This window comes from Rutidosis leptorrhynchoides, chromosome 5 (assembly GCF_046630445.1).
Source record: "Rutidosis leptorrhynchoides isolate AG116_Rl617_1_P2 chromosome 5, CSIRO_AGI_Rlap_v1, whole genome shotgun sequence".
NCBI classification, from domain to species: Eukaryota; Viridiplantae; Streptophyta; class Magnoliopsida; order Asterales; family Asteraceae; genus Rutidosis; species Rutidosis leptorrhynchoides.
The window spans coordinates 55,588,155-55,605,874 of record NC_092337.1 but is presented as its reverse complement, the minus strand read 5'-3'; the positions used below and the strand labels follow the sequence as shown (position 1 = coordinate 55,605,874).

The following is a 17,720-nucleotide window of genomic DNA, read 5'->3' as shown; positions in this document are numbered from 1 at the left end:
TCTCTACTTTTAGATTGTTTTCACTCTGAGTGTAGAAATGACTTGTTTTTATTCTCGAATAAGGGAAAGATTGTCTACATCTCACCTCTCTCATACACCACTCATTGTGGTATTGGATTTGTTGTTGTGTATTATTATTTTTATTATTTTTATAACTATTACTATATTATTATTATAATTTATTATTATTATTATTATTATTGATTTATTTAATATTATTATTATTATTATTATATTATAATATTATATGTTGTATATTATTATTATTATTATTATTATTATTATTATTATTATTATTTAACTTATTTTAGTTATTGCTATTGTTATTATTAATTATTAACCCTTACATGCTAAATGTGGTGGGATTGTTTGTAGTTTCAATTAAATCGGATTGTAGTTTTGAGTTTGTGTTCACATTACAAACGGTCTTTCAACTTTGGCTATATTTAAACAACAACCCCTCAAGTTTACACTTTCTCAGGGGTTCAAAGTGTAAATATATAATTTTTATTAACCCTTACATACTAAATGTGGTGGGATTGTTTGTAGTTTCAATTAAATCGGATTGTAGTTTTGAGTTTGCGTTCACATTACAAACGGTCCCTCAACTTTGGCTATATTTACACAACAACCCCTAAAGTTTACACTTTCTCAGGGGTTCAAAGTGTAAGTATATAATTTATATTAAAATAAAAGAAAGTAATTTCACCCGAATTTATAACGGGTCATATCTTCTCGCTCGGTGCGAGTTAAATTTTTTCGAGACCACCGTTCAATTACGAAAATCTTACGAACCCAGCGGGACTAACTATAAGCGAAACGTACAATTTTTAAAAAACGTTAAACACAACAACAACCCGTATCTTCCCGCTCGCCACGAGTTAAATTTTTTTGACGGCAGCGTCAGACTCGAAATAATTTTATGAACAAAACGAAACTAACCACGTTCGAAACGGACACTTTTTAAAAAATGTTAAACACAACAACAACACGTATCTTTCTGCTCGCCGCGAGTTAAAATTTTCCGACAACACCGTTACACTCGAAAAAATTTATTGAACAAAACAAAACTAACTACGTTTGAAATGGATACTTTTTAGAAACGCTTAACACAACGACATCTAAAACGGCGCTTAACACATGGGCTGGGTTCCCCTCTGTAAATACACAATGAAATGTCCCGTTCATATTGATTATAAACGTTCCATATTAATTGATTTCGTCGCGAAGTTTTGACCACTATATGAGACGTTTTTCAAAGACTGCATTCATTTTTAAAACAACCATAACCTTTATTTTATCGATAAAGGTTTAAAAAGCATTACGTAGATTATCAAATAATGATAATCTAAAATATACCGTTTACACACGACCATTACATAATGGTTTACAATAAGAATATATTACATCAAAAATAAGTTTCTTGAATGCAGTTTTTACATAATATCATACAAGCATGGACTCCAAATCTTGTCCTTATTTTAGTATGCAACAGCGGAAGCTCTTAATAATCACCTGAGAATAAACATGCTTAAAAAGTCAACAAAAAATGTTGGTGAGTTATAGGTTTAACCTATATATTATCAAATCATAATAATAGACCACAAGATTTCATATTTCAATATACATCCCATACATAGAGATAAAATTCATTTATATGGTGAACACCTGGTAACCGACATTAACAAGATGCATATAAGAATATCCCCTATCATTCCGGGAAATCCTTCGAACATGATAAAAACGAATTCGAAGTACTAAAGCATCCGGTACTTTGGATGGGGTTCGTTAGGTCCAATAGATCTATCTTTAGGATTCACGTCAATTAGTAGATCGGTTTACTAATTCTTAGGTTACCAAGCAAAATGGGCATATTCGGCTTCGATCATTCACCCATATAATGTAGTTTCAATTACTTGTGTCTATTTCGTAAAACATTTATAAAACTGCATGTATTCTCATCCCAAAATATTAGATTTTAAAAGTGGGACTATAACTCACTTTCACAGATTTTTACTTCGTCGGGAAGTAAGACTTGGCCACTGGTCGATTCACGAACCTATAACAAATATGTACATATATATCAAAGTATGTTCAAAATATATTTACAACATTTTTAATACGTTTTAATGTTTTAAGTTTATTAAGTCAGCTGTCCTCGTTAGTAACCTACAACTAGTTGCCCACAATTAGATGTACAGAAATAAATCGATATATATTATCTTGAATCAATCCACGACCCAGTGTATACACGTCTCAGGCTAGATCACAACTCAAAGTATATATATTTTTGAAATCAACCTTAACCCTGTATAGCTAACTCCAACATTACTGCATATAGAGTGTCTATGGTTGTTCCAAATAATATATATAGATGGGTCGATATGATATGTCAAAACATTTGCATACGTGTCTATGGTATCCCAAGATTACATAATATATTAGAATACATGTAAGTTAGCTAGGATATGATTAATATAAATTTGTTACCAATTTTCACGTAGCTACAACAAGCAAAAACATCCAATATTGTTTTACCCATAACTTCTTCGTTTTAAATCCGTTTTGAGTGTTTCAAGTTGCTATGGTTTCATATTGAACTTAAGTTTATGAATCTAAACAGAAAAAGTATAAGTTTATAGTCGGAAATACAGGTTACAAGTCGTTTTTATAAAGGTAGTCATTTCAGTCGAAAGAACGACGTCTAGATGACCATTTTTGAAAACATACTTCCACTTTGAGTTTAACCATGATTTTTGGATATAGTTTCATGTTCATAAGAAAAATCATTTTCCCAGAAGAACAACTTTTAAATCAAATTTTATCATAGTTTTTAATTAACTAAACCAAAACAGCCCGCGATGTTACTACGACGGCGTATATCCGATTTTACGGTATTTTTCGTGTTTTCCGGTTTTAAATCATTAAGTTAGCATATCATATAGATATAGAACATGTGTTTAGTTGATTTTAAAAGTCAAGTTAGAAGGATTAACTTTTGTTTGCGAACAAGTTTAGAATTAACTAAACTATGTTCTAGTGATTACATGTTCAAATCTTCGAATAAGATAGTTTTATATGTATGAATCGAATGATGTTATGAACATCATTACTACCTCAAGTTTAGTAGGTAAACCTACTAGAAGTGACAAGAAATGATCTAGCTTCAAAGGATCTTGGATAGCTTGAAAGTTCTTGAAGTAGAATCACGACACAAAAACAAGTTCAAGTAAGATTATCACTCGAATTAAGATAGTTATAGTTATAGGAATTGAATCAAAGTTTGTATATGAGTATTACCTTGATTTAGAATGATATCTTACTGTAAACAACAAGGATTTCTTGAGATTGAATGATCACTTTACAAGATTGGAAGTGAGCTAGTAAACTTGGAAGTATTCTTGATTTTATGAAACTAGAACTTGTAGAATTTATGAAGAACACTTAGAACTTGAAGATAGAACTTGAGAGAGATCAATTAGATGAAGAAAATTGAAGAATGAAAGTGTTTGTAGATGTTTTTGGTCATTGGTATATGGATTAGATATAAAGGATGTGTAATTTTGTTTACATGTAAATAAGTCATGAATGATTACTAATATTTTTGTAATTTTATGAGATATTTCATGCTAGTTGCCAAATGATGGTTCCCACATGTGTTAGGTGACTCACATGGGCTGCTAAGAGCTGATAATTGGAGTGTATATACCAATAGTACATACATCTAAAAGCTGTGTATTGTACGAGTACGAATACGGGTGCATACGAGTAGAATTGTTGATGAAACTGAACGAGGATGTAATTATAAGCATTTTTATTAAGTAGAAGTATTTTGATAAGTGTCTTGAAGTCTTTTAAAAGTGTATAAATACATATTAAAACACTACATGTATATACATTTTAACTGAGTCGTTAAGTAATCGTTAGTCGTTACATGTAAGTGTTGTTTTGAAACCTTTAGGTTAACGATCATGTTAAATGTTGTTAACCCATTGTTTATTATATCTAAAGAGATGTTAAATTATTAAATTATCATGATATTATTTTATATTAATATATCTTAATATGATATATATACAATTAAATGTCCTTACAACGATAATCGTTACATATATGCCTCGTTTCGAAATCATTAAGTTAGTAGGCTTGTTTTACATATGTAGTTCATTGTTAACATACTTAATGATATACTTAATTATAATTTTATCATGTTAAACATAGTGTATCAATATCTTAATTAAGACGTTGATATAACGATAATCGTTATATATATCGTTTTCGAGTTTCTTAATTCAATAGGCTCATTTTTATTTATATAACTCATTGTTAAAATACCTAATGAGATACATACTTATCATAATATCATGTTAACTATATATATATATATATATATATATATATATATATATATATATATATATATATATATATATATATATATATATATATATATATATATATATATATATATCCATATATATGTCATCATATAGTTTTTACAAGTGTTAACGTTCGTGAATCCGGGTCTTCCTGTGCCTCTGCCGCATTAATATTGAAAACTCTTCCGCGGCCTTGTCCATTCGTGTTCTCCTGGTTCGGGCAATTTCTAATAATGTGGCCTGGTTTTCCACATTTATAACAAACTACATTGGCATAACTTGCTCCGACACTACTTGCTCCGCCATTACTCGTTCCGACACCATTTGTTCCTTTCGTTCTATTAACCCCTGGTCCGTAGACCTCACACTTCACCGCGCTATGACCATTTCTTTTACACTTGTTGCAAAATTTGGTGCAGAACCCCGAGTGATACTTTTCACACCTTTGGCATAGCTGCTTCTGATTGTTGTTGTTGCGGTTATTATTGTTGTTGAGATGATTGTTGTAGTTGCTGTTGTTGTTGTTGTTGTTGTTGTTGTTGTTGTTGTTGTTGTTGGGCCGTTTGTTGTAGTTGCGATTGACGTTGCGATTGTTGGGATAATTGTTGCGATTATTGTTGTAATTGCTGTTGTTGTTGTATTGGTGATTCTTATCACCGTTTTCCTCCCACTTTCTTTTGACTTGCTTCACATTGGCCTCTTCAGTAGTCTATTCTTTAATTCTTTCTTCAATCTGGTTCACTAGTTTGTGAGCCATTCTACATGCCTGTTGTATGGAGGCGGGCTCGTGTGAACTTATATCTTCTTGGATTCTTTCCGGTAATCCTTTCACAAACGCGTCGATCTTCTCTTCCTCATCTTCGAATGCTCCCGGACAGAATAGGCACAATTCTGTGAATCGTCTTTCGTACGTGGTAATATCAAATCCTTGGGTTCGTAACCCTCTAAGTTCTGTCTTGAGCTTATTGACCTCGGTTCTGGGACGGTACTTCTCGTTCATCAAGTGCTTGAATGCTGACCACGGTAGTGCGTCCGCATCGTCTTGTCCCACTTGCTCTAGATAGGTATTCCACCATGTTAACGCAGAACATGTGAAGGTATGCGTAGCGTACTTCACTTTGTCCTCTTCAGTACACTTACTTATGGCAAACACCGATTCGACCTTCTCGGTCCACCGTTTCAATCCTATCGGTCCTTCGGTTCCATCAAATTCCAAAGGTTTGCAGGCAGTGAATTCTTTGTAGGTGCATCCTACACGATTTCCTGTACTGCTAGATCCAAGGTTATTGTTGGTATGTAGCGCAACCTGTACTGCGGCTATGTTTGAAGCTAGAAAAGTACGGAATTCCTCTTCATTCATATTCACGGTGTGTCGAGTAGTCGGTGCCATTTCCTTCAAAATTATCAAATGGAACAAGTTAATCATACAGAATATTAAGAGTAGTTAATAGTATTTCGTAGCATAATATGAACTCATTTATAAAAGCTTTTTCTTCATATTAGCGTTTTATAAGTTTAAATTCGGGTAGTACCTACCCGTTAAGTTCATACTTAGTAGCTAATATACAATTCAACTACTACAATTCTATATGAAAAACTGATTATAATAATATTTCGCGTTTAAACTTTTATACAATATTTTACAAACTTACAATACCGCTTATTTTACATAAAGCATGAAATATAGCACACAATAACTTTGATACAAGATAGTTGTGAAGATAATTCTAGCTAGTACACAAGTCGTTCAGCAAAGGCAATAAAGACACGTAATTCATACGTCCAGAAACAAGTCATGCATTCTGGTTTTACTAGGACTACTTCCCATCCTTGGTCTTGTGGAACATAACCATTATGGCCGTTGATAAGACAGCTTTTTGTAATGTCGTCAAAGGGACGAGGGTTACGTAATGTCCAACTGATGTGTGAAATCGCGTCTATAAATTTATAATGGGAAATACCGGTTAAAAGGATTACTACACACTAACGGGCAGTGTACCCGATCGTGCAATAGTATTAAGTTGGTAAATCCAAGTTCGTTCCAAGGACAGTTTAGACGATGAAAATTAAGGTTGTAACTAATAAAAGTAAACTAAGTTGATCTATAAAATGGAAATTACGAGATAATTTGTTTTGTTAGCTATTTAACGATTAGCCAAATCAGGATAGCTTTGAAAATAAAAGACAATATTTTTTTTTGGTTTTTAAGTTTAAGCTTTAAAGCAAACAAAAGAGTAAATAAAGATAGTTGTAAAACAAATAAGAGAACAAATGTTCGTCTAGACCTTTTACACCTAGTGCTGGATGTAATTAGATTAAGCTCGAATTGTGGATTTAAAGCATGTGAGTTTCCTAATCGGTCCACCTGGAATTCCCCAGTGCAGACACAACAACCAAGATTACACAGCACGGAATTCCCCGAAACTTAAGACCTCCTAGATGTGATAAGTTGACTCAACTGATAATCAGGTTCAAATTATAACTCTACTCTCGTAGTAATCAATAATCACACCAACTCTCGTTGTGAGTGATTTACACCTTAATCGTCTAGCCTTTTGAATTCAATTTACTATCGTCTCCGATTAAGCAAACAACCAATTAAGACAAACCAGTTGAAAATATATATATTAAATTGATGAACTCTCGTCCTATCAAACAAACATACAATCAATTGAATCGAAAAGAACAAGTTTCATATGATGCATTCATGTATTCAAAACTTCAAATCAAAATACTTAATAATCCAACAATTAATGAAAATCACATCCAACACATAGGTTTATTAGTCTAGACAAACATAAAGATTTAGCCAACAATCATGGCAACAATAAAAATTAAAGTAATAAATAAAGATAACATCTTTGGATAATTAAGAATCAACCTAACACGATGAATCTTGAAGAACGGTTGGATCGATCCTTGAAATCGTAATGATTGGAGTGTTAATTGAACCTTGGAATTCCCCAAAAGTTGCAGAAATTCGCACCTCTAAACTCCAAAAATCGGCTGCCAAAAGATAACCCTTGAAAAATAAACTGCAGCCTTTTTATACGAACAAAATAACTGGCCGACCTGTTTTGCGCGGTGCGCAAAATCTGCGCGGCGCGCAAATGCTGATACAAAACTGTCTCGTAAACTTTGCAATTCCCTGGTCCGAAATTGTGCTATTTGCGCGGTGCGCAACCATACGCGCGGCGCGCAGTCTGTCTTTCAGCTATCCTTCGACCAAATTACTTATAATATGACTAAAACAAACCCAAAATCACTCAATAACCTGGAAGTTGCTGTAAACGCGCCATAATCACCATAATATCAATAAATTAATACTTCTCGGCTCTTAAACCATAATCTTCCAAAAACTCGTGAATAAAAGCTAAAAACCGTATCCGAAGGACCAAAAATGAAGGATATTGCCTCGATAATTATATGAGAAATGGGCAATATCAAATCACCCCACACTAGAGTCTTGCTTGTCCTCAAGCCAAGTTGACTCGAAAATAATCTTCATAAGCGTGATAAGAACCAACGAACATGAACCAAAAAGACAACTAGCGTGGGCACGGTTTAATACGAACATAATAACAACATGACTTCCACTTGTAATCCCCAAAATTTCCAAAAATCCCCAAATAAAGCAATCGGCACAATAATGATAACTTGAACAAATGTACCAAATATATAATCCAAATAAATGTAGAGGATCTCGAACCTGATAACGTCTTCAAATATGTGAAACAAGGGGTACAAATGGAAATCATGAGCCGAGAAGGTGAAACCAACGAACCAAAGAACCGTACGGGCTACCCCGCAATTGGTCAAGCCAATGCCTCCCACAGTACCTAACATCGCGAGATGTCGGTAGAAAATAATGTGCTTAGGAGGATACACATTACGTCCGGATATCATCGATGGTTATGAGGTAACCGTCTAATCCGTTAAGTCAACCATAAAGATCGAGGTTCATCAGGCTTAAAAGCTGATATCTTACCTTTCCGGAGGTTATCCACTGGGAATCTGATCAATCACTGACATTTTGTGTATCATGGTGCGCTTCCCATTAAGCTAGCAAATCTCCCTCATTGAGATAAGCTTCGACTACCAGTTTCCCTGTTTGATGTTGAGGCCTGGTAGATTTCCAGTCGATTTTAGCAATGACTTTTCAAGACTTTTCGTCACCCTACAACTGGTCTGGACTACAACTTCTGAAATAAATCAGCAAGTGTGTCGTTCGGGAGACTTGACTCCCTTTAGGATGGAGTGGATTCATCCTGTATGGTCATAAAAGGTGGTCGAGCGCATACATTGTCCTTGTTAGGAGAAACAATGAAGACCACCCTATAGAGTTTTCGATCTAGCGTATGGCCCGGCTTCGACCACACGATCCAATCACCGTTCATACGGTTGACACCCGTTTTTGGACAAGTGACCTACGTATGAACTGAATGTTCATGTAGGATTTCACATTCAAAATAATGAACGTGTTTTGAAAGTTCAAGACTTTCTCCTCTAACGGTACCTCATCGTGAAATGATGGGTAATGAAATGATACGCTTAAGAGGTATACGTACCAAGTAGGACGGTCGGAAGACTTTACTTCCTTAAATGAGTGGATCTGAGTCACTCGGAAGTGTCAATCTGTTTCAATTGACACCGGTTTTAAAATTCCCGAAAACCTTCGGGTTCCATAGCTTTTGGCTATGGGTTGTGTTGTCTAAGCAAACACAAGCACGTAGCTATTGCTCCTGAAAAGGACAGCACTGGTGAAGCTCAAGGCTCCTCTTCCCACAGTATCACATCATTTATATGATGCAATAATAAAATGATATAGTTTCGGAAGTATGCTATACCAAGTAACCAAAAGTTTTTGATCTGGCACGTGATTCGGTCACAATCACGCTATGCAATCACCGCTCTCTCACGGTTTACACCCGTTTTGGTACAGGTGACCTACTATTTAGTTCCCCGAACTAGTAGGATTTCATGTTCAATGGTAATGAACATGTGGAACAACTTTGGCTTCTTTAAACATCATGAAATAAAAATACCAAGCCATACTTAAACAAGGGTTTTGGTCGAATTTTTAACTACTTTTATATATATATTTTTTTTTTTTTCCTTTTAACTAACTAATTTTTCAGTTTTTTTATTTTACCCTAAATTTTTCAATTTTTTTTTTTTACGACCAAAACCCCGTGAAACGTCAAGTCTTTTAAACATCAAAACCAAACTTATGATGATTCTATTAATAACCAACCCGAGAGATTTTACATCCCCCACCCCACACTTGAGATCAAGTAATGTCCCCATTACTGGAGATCAAAAAAAATGGATTAAAATCAAAAGGGTAAGAAAAATAAAAACTTATCGAGTATAACCACAGATCGTGGAATGACAGTGACAGATGGCGCTGAACTGACTGCCAGCATAAGAACATCGTCCATTCCCGATCCTCACACCAATACCATCATTAAAGTAGTTTTGCTGAACTTAATGCCAGACTTGAAAAACCGTTTCACCAACACACCTAACAAAAAGAAAAACACACCAAATACATAAATGGGCAAGGTGGTACCACCCGGTACCGAAACGCCTTGCCCTTAATAGGTTTCAAAGTACATCATACGAAAATAAAAATAGTCAAGTACAACCATATCGAAATAAAAATAGTCTAAAACCAATACAACAAGATCTACGGGCACGCAGGCCCTCATCACTGAAACCCGTCATACGGCCAGCTGCCGTACGGGTACTGCTGCTCATATCTGCGCTGGGCATCCTGTAATCTCTCCCACTCATCATAAATCGGGGCCTCAACTCGAGGCCTAACCTCACTCCGATAGTAGACTGGTTGCTGAGCGATGGTACCAAAATAGTTCTCTGGATCGTGGTAGTAGAGGCGATCGTTGTGGCGTTGCCAGTCATTACCGTATGCTATCCACCGCTGATCGTGGACCGACTCATTCATCCTATCCTCTATGCGTTGCTGACTCTGCCACATTCGATCATTATGCACACTAACGTCGGTATTATGTCGCTCAACCGCTGAGTGGTGCCTACGCACCTCATCCTGAAACTCGATATTATCTGAACGATCAATACCATACTGAACCACATGGTTCTCCAACTGTCCCGAAAGATCACCATAATCCAACCGTATTGAACTCATACCGCCAACCAAACTATCCCAACTTTGCTGACTTGGGTGCCAAGAACCCGCAGCATATGCACCTGCCGATGAACCCGCGCTCGGGCCCGGCACTGAACCCCCTGCAGCCCCAGCTGCACTTGTACCTGCTGCACTAGTACCCACGGGCTCCCGATACAAAACCAAATGATTATTAAAACCCGGCATCAAAATCTTCCCATTCGTGTAGAACAACGACCCAAAAACAGGCATACTCTGATCCGTAGGAACCAACAAACTCAAATCAACATTCAAAGCTCTTGCGAACTTCGTAATGTAATGACACCCAAGAAGCTTCTTACCACTCGCCGTCTCATTTGCACACTTACTCAAATAGGAACCGATAGAACCAACTATATCGGTATGTTTTCCTCGCTTAATTTGATCCATGAACCAAAGATCCTTTTTATTCGGCTTCTCGTTACCATTCACCCGAGCGTTAAAAGTAGTTGCAATCAACCTTTGTAACAACCTATCAAACGGAAGCTTGATTCTTTCATATCCGACTCGTCCCGCATTGAATTGTTCACCCCCGGTTATACTTCCCCAAAACGCATTATCATCAAATGGTTCTTGCTTGTAGTACTCGGTTATTGCCAAATAATTTTTAAGTCGTATATCATTTAACTCCGGATATAAATCCAAAGCTTTTGCCACTTGAGCTCGACTTAACGAGTGATTTTTACCTCCAAGACGAAACTGCATATAAGTACTGGCAAGTGGGTTTCGTGTACCCGAAACCGCTAACGAAGAAAAGAATTCTTTAACCAAAACCGGATAAATATCGTCATAAAGCGAAAACACTCTCTCCCATGGGCGAAGAATCGTGTTGTTGTAGGACACCATCAATAACTGCTCAAATTCCCTACGACATTCGGCTTGCTCAAGGAAGCTCCACTCAAAATACCAAGTCAACCCAATAACTCTTCTATCAACCCTTGAAAACTCGGTTGGATACTCATTCCTAACAAACTCGATCCAATCCCTTGGATCCTCTTGTTGTGGTATTTCTGAGGTACTTGGACCCGTTCTAGAACGCTTAGGTTGTCCCTGCATTCATAATTTTAAACCACAAAACAACCACAAAAACTCAAAAGTTAGCGTTAGCTAAATAAAATCTCGCAAACATCCCCTTATTTAATATTGCATCTTTTCCAATTAAACAACATATAAGAGTATGTTTTCCAATTAGCACTAACCTTCATTTCAAACAAAACCAACTAAACCCACAAAATCAATAACAACTCATATGACATGGAAAGCTAGCATAAAGATTAACAATGAATTTCACTTTTCCAAATTAACTAGACTTAACCATTCATAAACATAATACTTAACCAACGCAAAAACATCTCTGAAAACAACTTTAACACATGAACAACTCTTAACATACTCCAACAAACTCAAAACTATCAATTTATTAAGCAAATTCAACTCACAACATCCAAAATCAAGAAACTTTATACTTGACCCGCCCAAATTACCCCACACTATCATGAACTACTTCCAATAAATCAATTAATCACCTCACACACAAAATCCCCAAAATCAAAGATCAAAATTCGGATTTAATCTTGACACAAACCCTAGCAACAATGATATGCACTAATCATATGCAAACAACTCACAAATTAAGCATATTAAGCATTATCAACACTAATCATGTGAACAATTAAGCATTAAGCAACTTAGGGTTAACCCCACACTTGAATTTCAATTAATCATCAATTAAAGCATAACAAACATAATTAAAGATGAAATTAAGTGCAAGAGAAAGAAAAACGGACCCTAGGAGGCATGATTCACAAGTTGTTTGAGATAAAATCACAAGAAACTTTTGAAAAAAAATTGAAGAACCCTAGTTGTAGATCCGTTTGTTTATGTTTGTGTGTGTTAGAATAGGTGAAAGTGGGACAAAATTGGGATAAAAACCCTTAAAATACGACAGGCCCCGATTGGAAATCGGGTTAGAAAATTTTGATATGGGTCATTAAAAACAGCGACGGGTCCAGTTAGGCCATATGCGCGGTGCGCACAAATGCGCGGCGCGCAAATACTCTTTGAAAAACAGCGCGGTGCGCAAACCGTTGCGTGGCGCGCGTTTAGTGTAAAACCTTATCAGAAAAACGCCATGTTTGGAACGTGACATTTTGCGCGGTGCGCACCATTTGCGCGGTGCGCATATCCTGGAACTCGTATTTTTCCTCTTTTTTTTTTTTTTTTTCACATAAAACTCATTTTTACTCATTTTAATCCATCCTCCATGAGCCAATACATTACCGTAGATCAAATTGTACCTGTTTCAAGCATGAAAACGCAACTACAAAAATAATTTACAAAATTTACAACAACAATTTTACCAAAAATTATCACGCATCGTTCGAGGTAAAGATGAGTTTGATCTCATCATCCACCTCTTGCGGTCCATCGACATAATGTTTCAATCGATGACCATTAACCTTGAACTCTTCTCCCTTTGAATTTACCAAATCAACCGCTCCATGAGAATAAACCTTTCGAACAACAAAAGGTCCCGACCATTTTGATTTCAACTTTCCGGGAAACAACTTAAACCTCGAATTAAAAAGAAGCACACGATCCCCTTCCTTAAATTCTTTAGGATCTTTCAACCGACTATCGTGCCACTTCTTTGACCTTTCCTTACTAATCAACGAGTTCTCATACGCATCGAGCCTTAGCTCTTCTAACTCGTTCAATTGACTCAACCGAAGGCGACCCGCCTCCTTTAGATCAAGATTGCTCGTCTTTAGAGCCCAAAAAGCCTTGTGTTCAATCTCCACAGGGAGATGACACGCTTTCCCATAAAGTAACCTAAAAGGAGTGGTTCCGGTTGGCATTTTGTACGCCGTTCTAAACGCCCATAAGGCATCATCGAGTTTAAACGACCACTCCTTAGGATTAGAACCAATAGTTTTCTCAAGAATTCTCTTCAAAGCTCGGTTGGTATTTTCGACTTGCCCGTTCGTTTGAGGATGGTAAGATGTCGAAACTCTATGGGTTACCCCATATCGCTTCAACACCTTTTCAAGTTGGGCGTTACAAAAGTGAGTTCCCCGATCACTAATTAAAGCTTTCGGGGCACCAAACCGAGAAAAGAGTTGCTTTAAGAACGAAACTACAACCCTTGCATCATTAGTGGGCAAAGCTTGTGCTTCAACCCATTTTGAAACATAATCGATAGCGACAAGAATGTAGAGTTTATTATTCGACTTCGGGAACGGGCCCATGAAATCAATCCCCCAAATATCAAAAACCTCACAAACTTGGATGACATTTTGAGGCATCTCGTCTCGTTGGGTGATTTGGCCCGCCCGTTGACACGAATCGCACGATTGACAAATCCGGTGGGCATCTTTGAATATAGTAGGCCAATAAAAACCGGCCTCAAAGACTTTTCGCCCCGTAACTTGGGGACCATAATGCCCACCTGTAGGACCAGAATGACATTGGACAAGAATGCGCTCGCACTCTTCTCCCGAAACACACCGGCGGATCATTCCATCGGAACACCGCCTAAAGAGATAAGGGTCCTTGATAGTGCTCCAAATGAACATATATTTAGTAGCAATATCGTTCCAATATGTAAAGTTTTTAAATGTAATTTCCTTATTTTTAGTTGTAATAGTTAAATAAATAAGTGCGAAGACGAAAGACGCAAATCGCTCGAAAATGAAGATTTAAAGACAAAAACGAAGATTTGAAAGACCAAAACGTCCAAAAAGCTCAAATGTACAAGATACAATTCAAAAGGTTCAATTTATTGATGAAGAACGTCTAAAAATGACAAGAGTACAAGTTACAAAACGCAAAGTACAAGATATAAAATTGTACGAAAGGACGTTCGAAAATCCGGAACCAGGACATGAACCAACTCTCAACGCTCGACGCAACGGTGTAAAAATTACAAGTCAACTATGCACAAGAATAAAATATAATATTTAAATAATTCATAATAAGAATAATATTAAATAATAAAAAGTTGTTAATTGAGCATAGTTCAGGGGTCGTAAATGAAAATTTGAATTCTAATTTTCCTATAAAAGGAACGATACGTTCGATGATGGAGAGGAAGAATTTTTCTCCGATCTTTTTTCTTCAATCAATTATCAATATCAATTATCAATATCTATATTCTATATCTCTATCATAATGTTAATGTAATAAGATATAACAATAATCTTAATTTTAAGTTTAAATTATGATAATAATAAGATTTATGATAGAGATCATTTGAGTGTGTAAGTCGAAATTCTGTCCGTGTAACGCTACGCTATTTTTAATCATTGTAAGTTATGTTCAACCTTTTTACATTAATGTCTCGTAGCTAAGCCATTATTATGCTTATTTAAAACGAAGTAATCATGATGTTGGGCTAATTACTAAAATTGGGTAATTGGGCTTTGTACCATAATTAAGGTTTGGGCAAAAGACCGACACTTGTGGAAATTGGACTATTGACTATTAATAGATGGGGGGTATTGTCTAATTGAGTGACAACTCATTGGAGTCTGTCGAACCTATCTTCAAATTAATTAACCTAATAATTAATAATGATTATGGTTGTCCTATTTAGTGATGTTCATATGGAATCTGTTATAATCATTTAATTAATCAATTAGGTTGGGTAATTGATTATTCATTCTGATCAAGTGGATGAATTAATATTCATAAACTAATTAAAACAGGGGTGGATTACATACAGTGATAACTGGTGTAATTGTTGACAGAAGTGATAACTGCGTCACAGTTTAAATCCTTAATCAGTTGGAATATTTGACTTCGGGTATAAGGGTAATTTGACGAGGATACTCGCACTTTATATTTATGACCGATGGACTATTATGGACAAAAACCAGATAGACGTATCAAATAAACCAGGACAAAGGACAATTAACCCATGGTAATAAATTAAAATCAACAAACATCATGATTACGGAAGTTTAAATAAGCATAATTCTTTTATTATATTTCTCATCGTATCTTTATTTACTGTCATTTTATTACTCGCAATTTTATTCTCTGTCATTTTATTTATCGCAATTTATTTTACGCACTTTAATTTTTGTCATTTATTTTTACGCTTAAAATCGACAAACCGGTCATTAAACGGTAAAACCCCCATTTTATAATAATACTACTACTTATTTATATATATATTTTTACAAATAAACTTAATAATATAGCGTTAACTTCACCAGCTCCCTGTGGAACGAACCGGACTTACTAAAAACTACACTACTCTACGATTAGGTACACTGCCTATAGTGTTGTAGCAAGGTTTAGGTATATCCCATCCGTAAATTAATAAAACTTGTGTCATATTTTGTAGTATTTTGTATTAAAAATAATACTATTTCGTACCCTCACGCTACATCATCAAGTTTTTGGCGCCGCTGCCGGGGAGCGCTAAAACGCTATATTTTTAATTTATATTTGTAAAAATATAATTATAAAAAAAGTAATTTCGGGGACCGTGTGTCAGATATAGATTTTGTTAAGATTCTAGTAAGTGGTAAATAATATCAAGGTAATAACATTAAGTAGTGTCATAGCTAATACACTTCGTTGTAGTATAGTAGTATAGTGGTAAATATCATCTATCGTTCTAAATATAAAGTAGTGTCATAGCTAATTCTAAGTTTTTAATAAATAAATGAAAGTGGACATATAATAACATCAAGTGGAACTAGGTGTTAATCAAGTATTGAACTTCCTGAATGAAAGTGGACATATTTATTGTCTTGCCAGTTTTATTTTAGCAATAATCAAGTGGACATATTAAGAACGATAAATTCAAGTGGACATATTAATAACATCAAATATAATAACATTTAGAATTTGTCCGCTGCCGTAATGTTTAACATCAAATGGACATATTCACTTTCGTAGTTGTAGTAAGTTCTAGGACAAATTAAAAATTATTGTTTTTATAGTGGACAAATTATAGTGGAGGTGGTTAAGAAAGTAAAAAAAATAAGTCAAAAAGTGGGTCCCACGAATGCAATCACATTGATTTTTTTCTTTGCTGTTCGATATCAGAAATAAACAACCCCAAGTGGGGCACGGCTGTTGACAACCGAAAATTTACGTAAATTTAAAAAAAAAAAGTCGTATTTATTAAATACTTCAGGGGTATATTATGTAACTTATAATTAATAATTGCTATCATGTCGCTTTCATGTGAATAGTAAATTAATTAATTTATTTTCATTTACTATTCATGAATAGTAAATGAATTAAAAAAAAAAGTTTTAAAAAAAAATTATAATTATAAAAAATTATTAATTTGTAAAAAAATCATTTTTTTAAAAAAAAAAAAAAAAAAAAAAAAAAAAAAAAAAAAAAACGTAAAAAAAAAAATCTGTTAAAAAAAAAACGTTTTTTTTAAAAAAAAAAAAATTCGTTTTTTTTTTAAAAAAAAAAAAAAAAAAAAAAATTTATATTTTTAAGATTTTTTCTATAAAAAAATTATTTTAAGTTTTATTACCATTAGTTTTTTTTAGACTATATTCGTAACTTTTAGTATTAAGTTTAGTTTTGCCATAGTTATTTTTACTTCTAGAATTTTTAGGCTTTGCTATAAAATCCCTTAAGTGCTTATTCCTTAGACTAAGTTTTAGGTGCTTAGAATTTTACGACGCCGTATTTCGCACTACTTTCTTATTTTTATTTTTCGACGCCTATTTTTCGACCTTTTATTTTTCGACATTTTTCGACGCGCAATCTATTTCTTTCTTATTTCTCGCCATTCTAGTTTTTAGGACTTAGAATTTTTTTCTACTTCTTCTCTAAATTTCTTAAAATTACGAAAATTTATTTTAAGTGGTTAAATTGATAGACATCAAAATTTTCTGGTTCGTAGTAATAGTTGGATTTGTACGTGGACCGGGTTATTGGAGCCAAACAGTCCTCAATTATATTGAGACCAAACGAATCCTGCCCCTCTGCTGCATCTTTTGGCTATTCGAAACGTGGGCAAAATCAGAAAAGTCTATTGGTTGGATAACTTATTATAATTTTTCTTTCCTTTTTAAAAACTAATAGGATATTCAGTGAATGCACCGAGCAAGACGTTCGCCGCCGGTCATACGTTCACCACCTGTAACTCGATCAAGACATCGTTTAACGAATATCGC

At 34.8% G+C, this 17,720-nt stretch overlaps 1 protein-coding gene across 1 annotated transcript; it reads right to left on the bottom strand.

The window, feature by feature from the left end:
- Window positions 1–12,932: 12,932 nt before the first annotated feature.
- Window positions 12,933–13,421, bottom strand: LOC139848637 (uncharacterized). Its single transcript, XM_071838356.1, has one exon. It carries the CDS (start codon window positions 13,419–13,421, stop codon window positions 12,933–12,935), a length of 489 nt encoding a protein of 162 aa, XP_071694457.1.
- Window positions 13,422–17,720: the final 4,299 nt, after the last annotated feature.

Excerpts from the sequence above, each read along its gene's own strand:
- LOC139848637 (XM_071838356.1), bottom strand. The coding sequence starts at position 13,421 with ATGCCAACCGGAACCACTCCTTTTAGGTTACTTTATGGGAAAGCGTGT.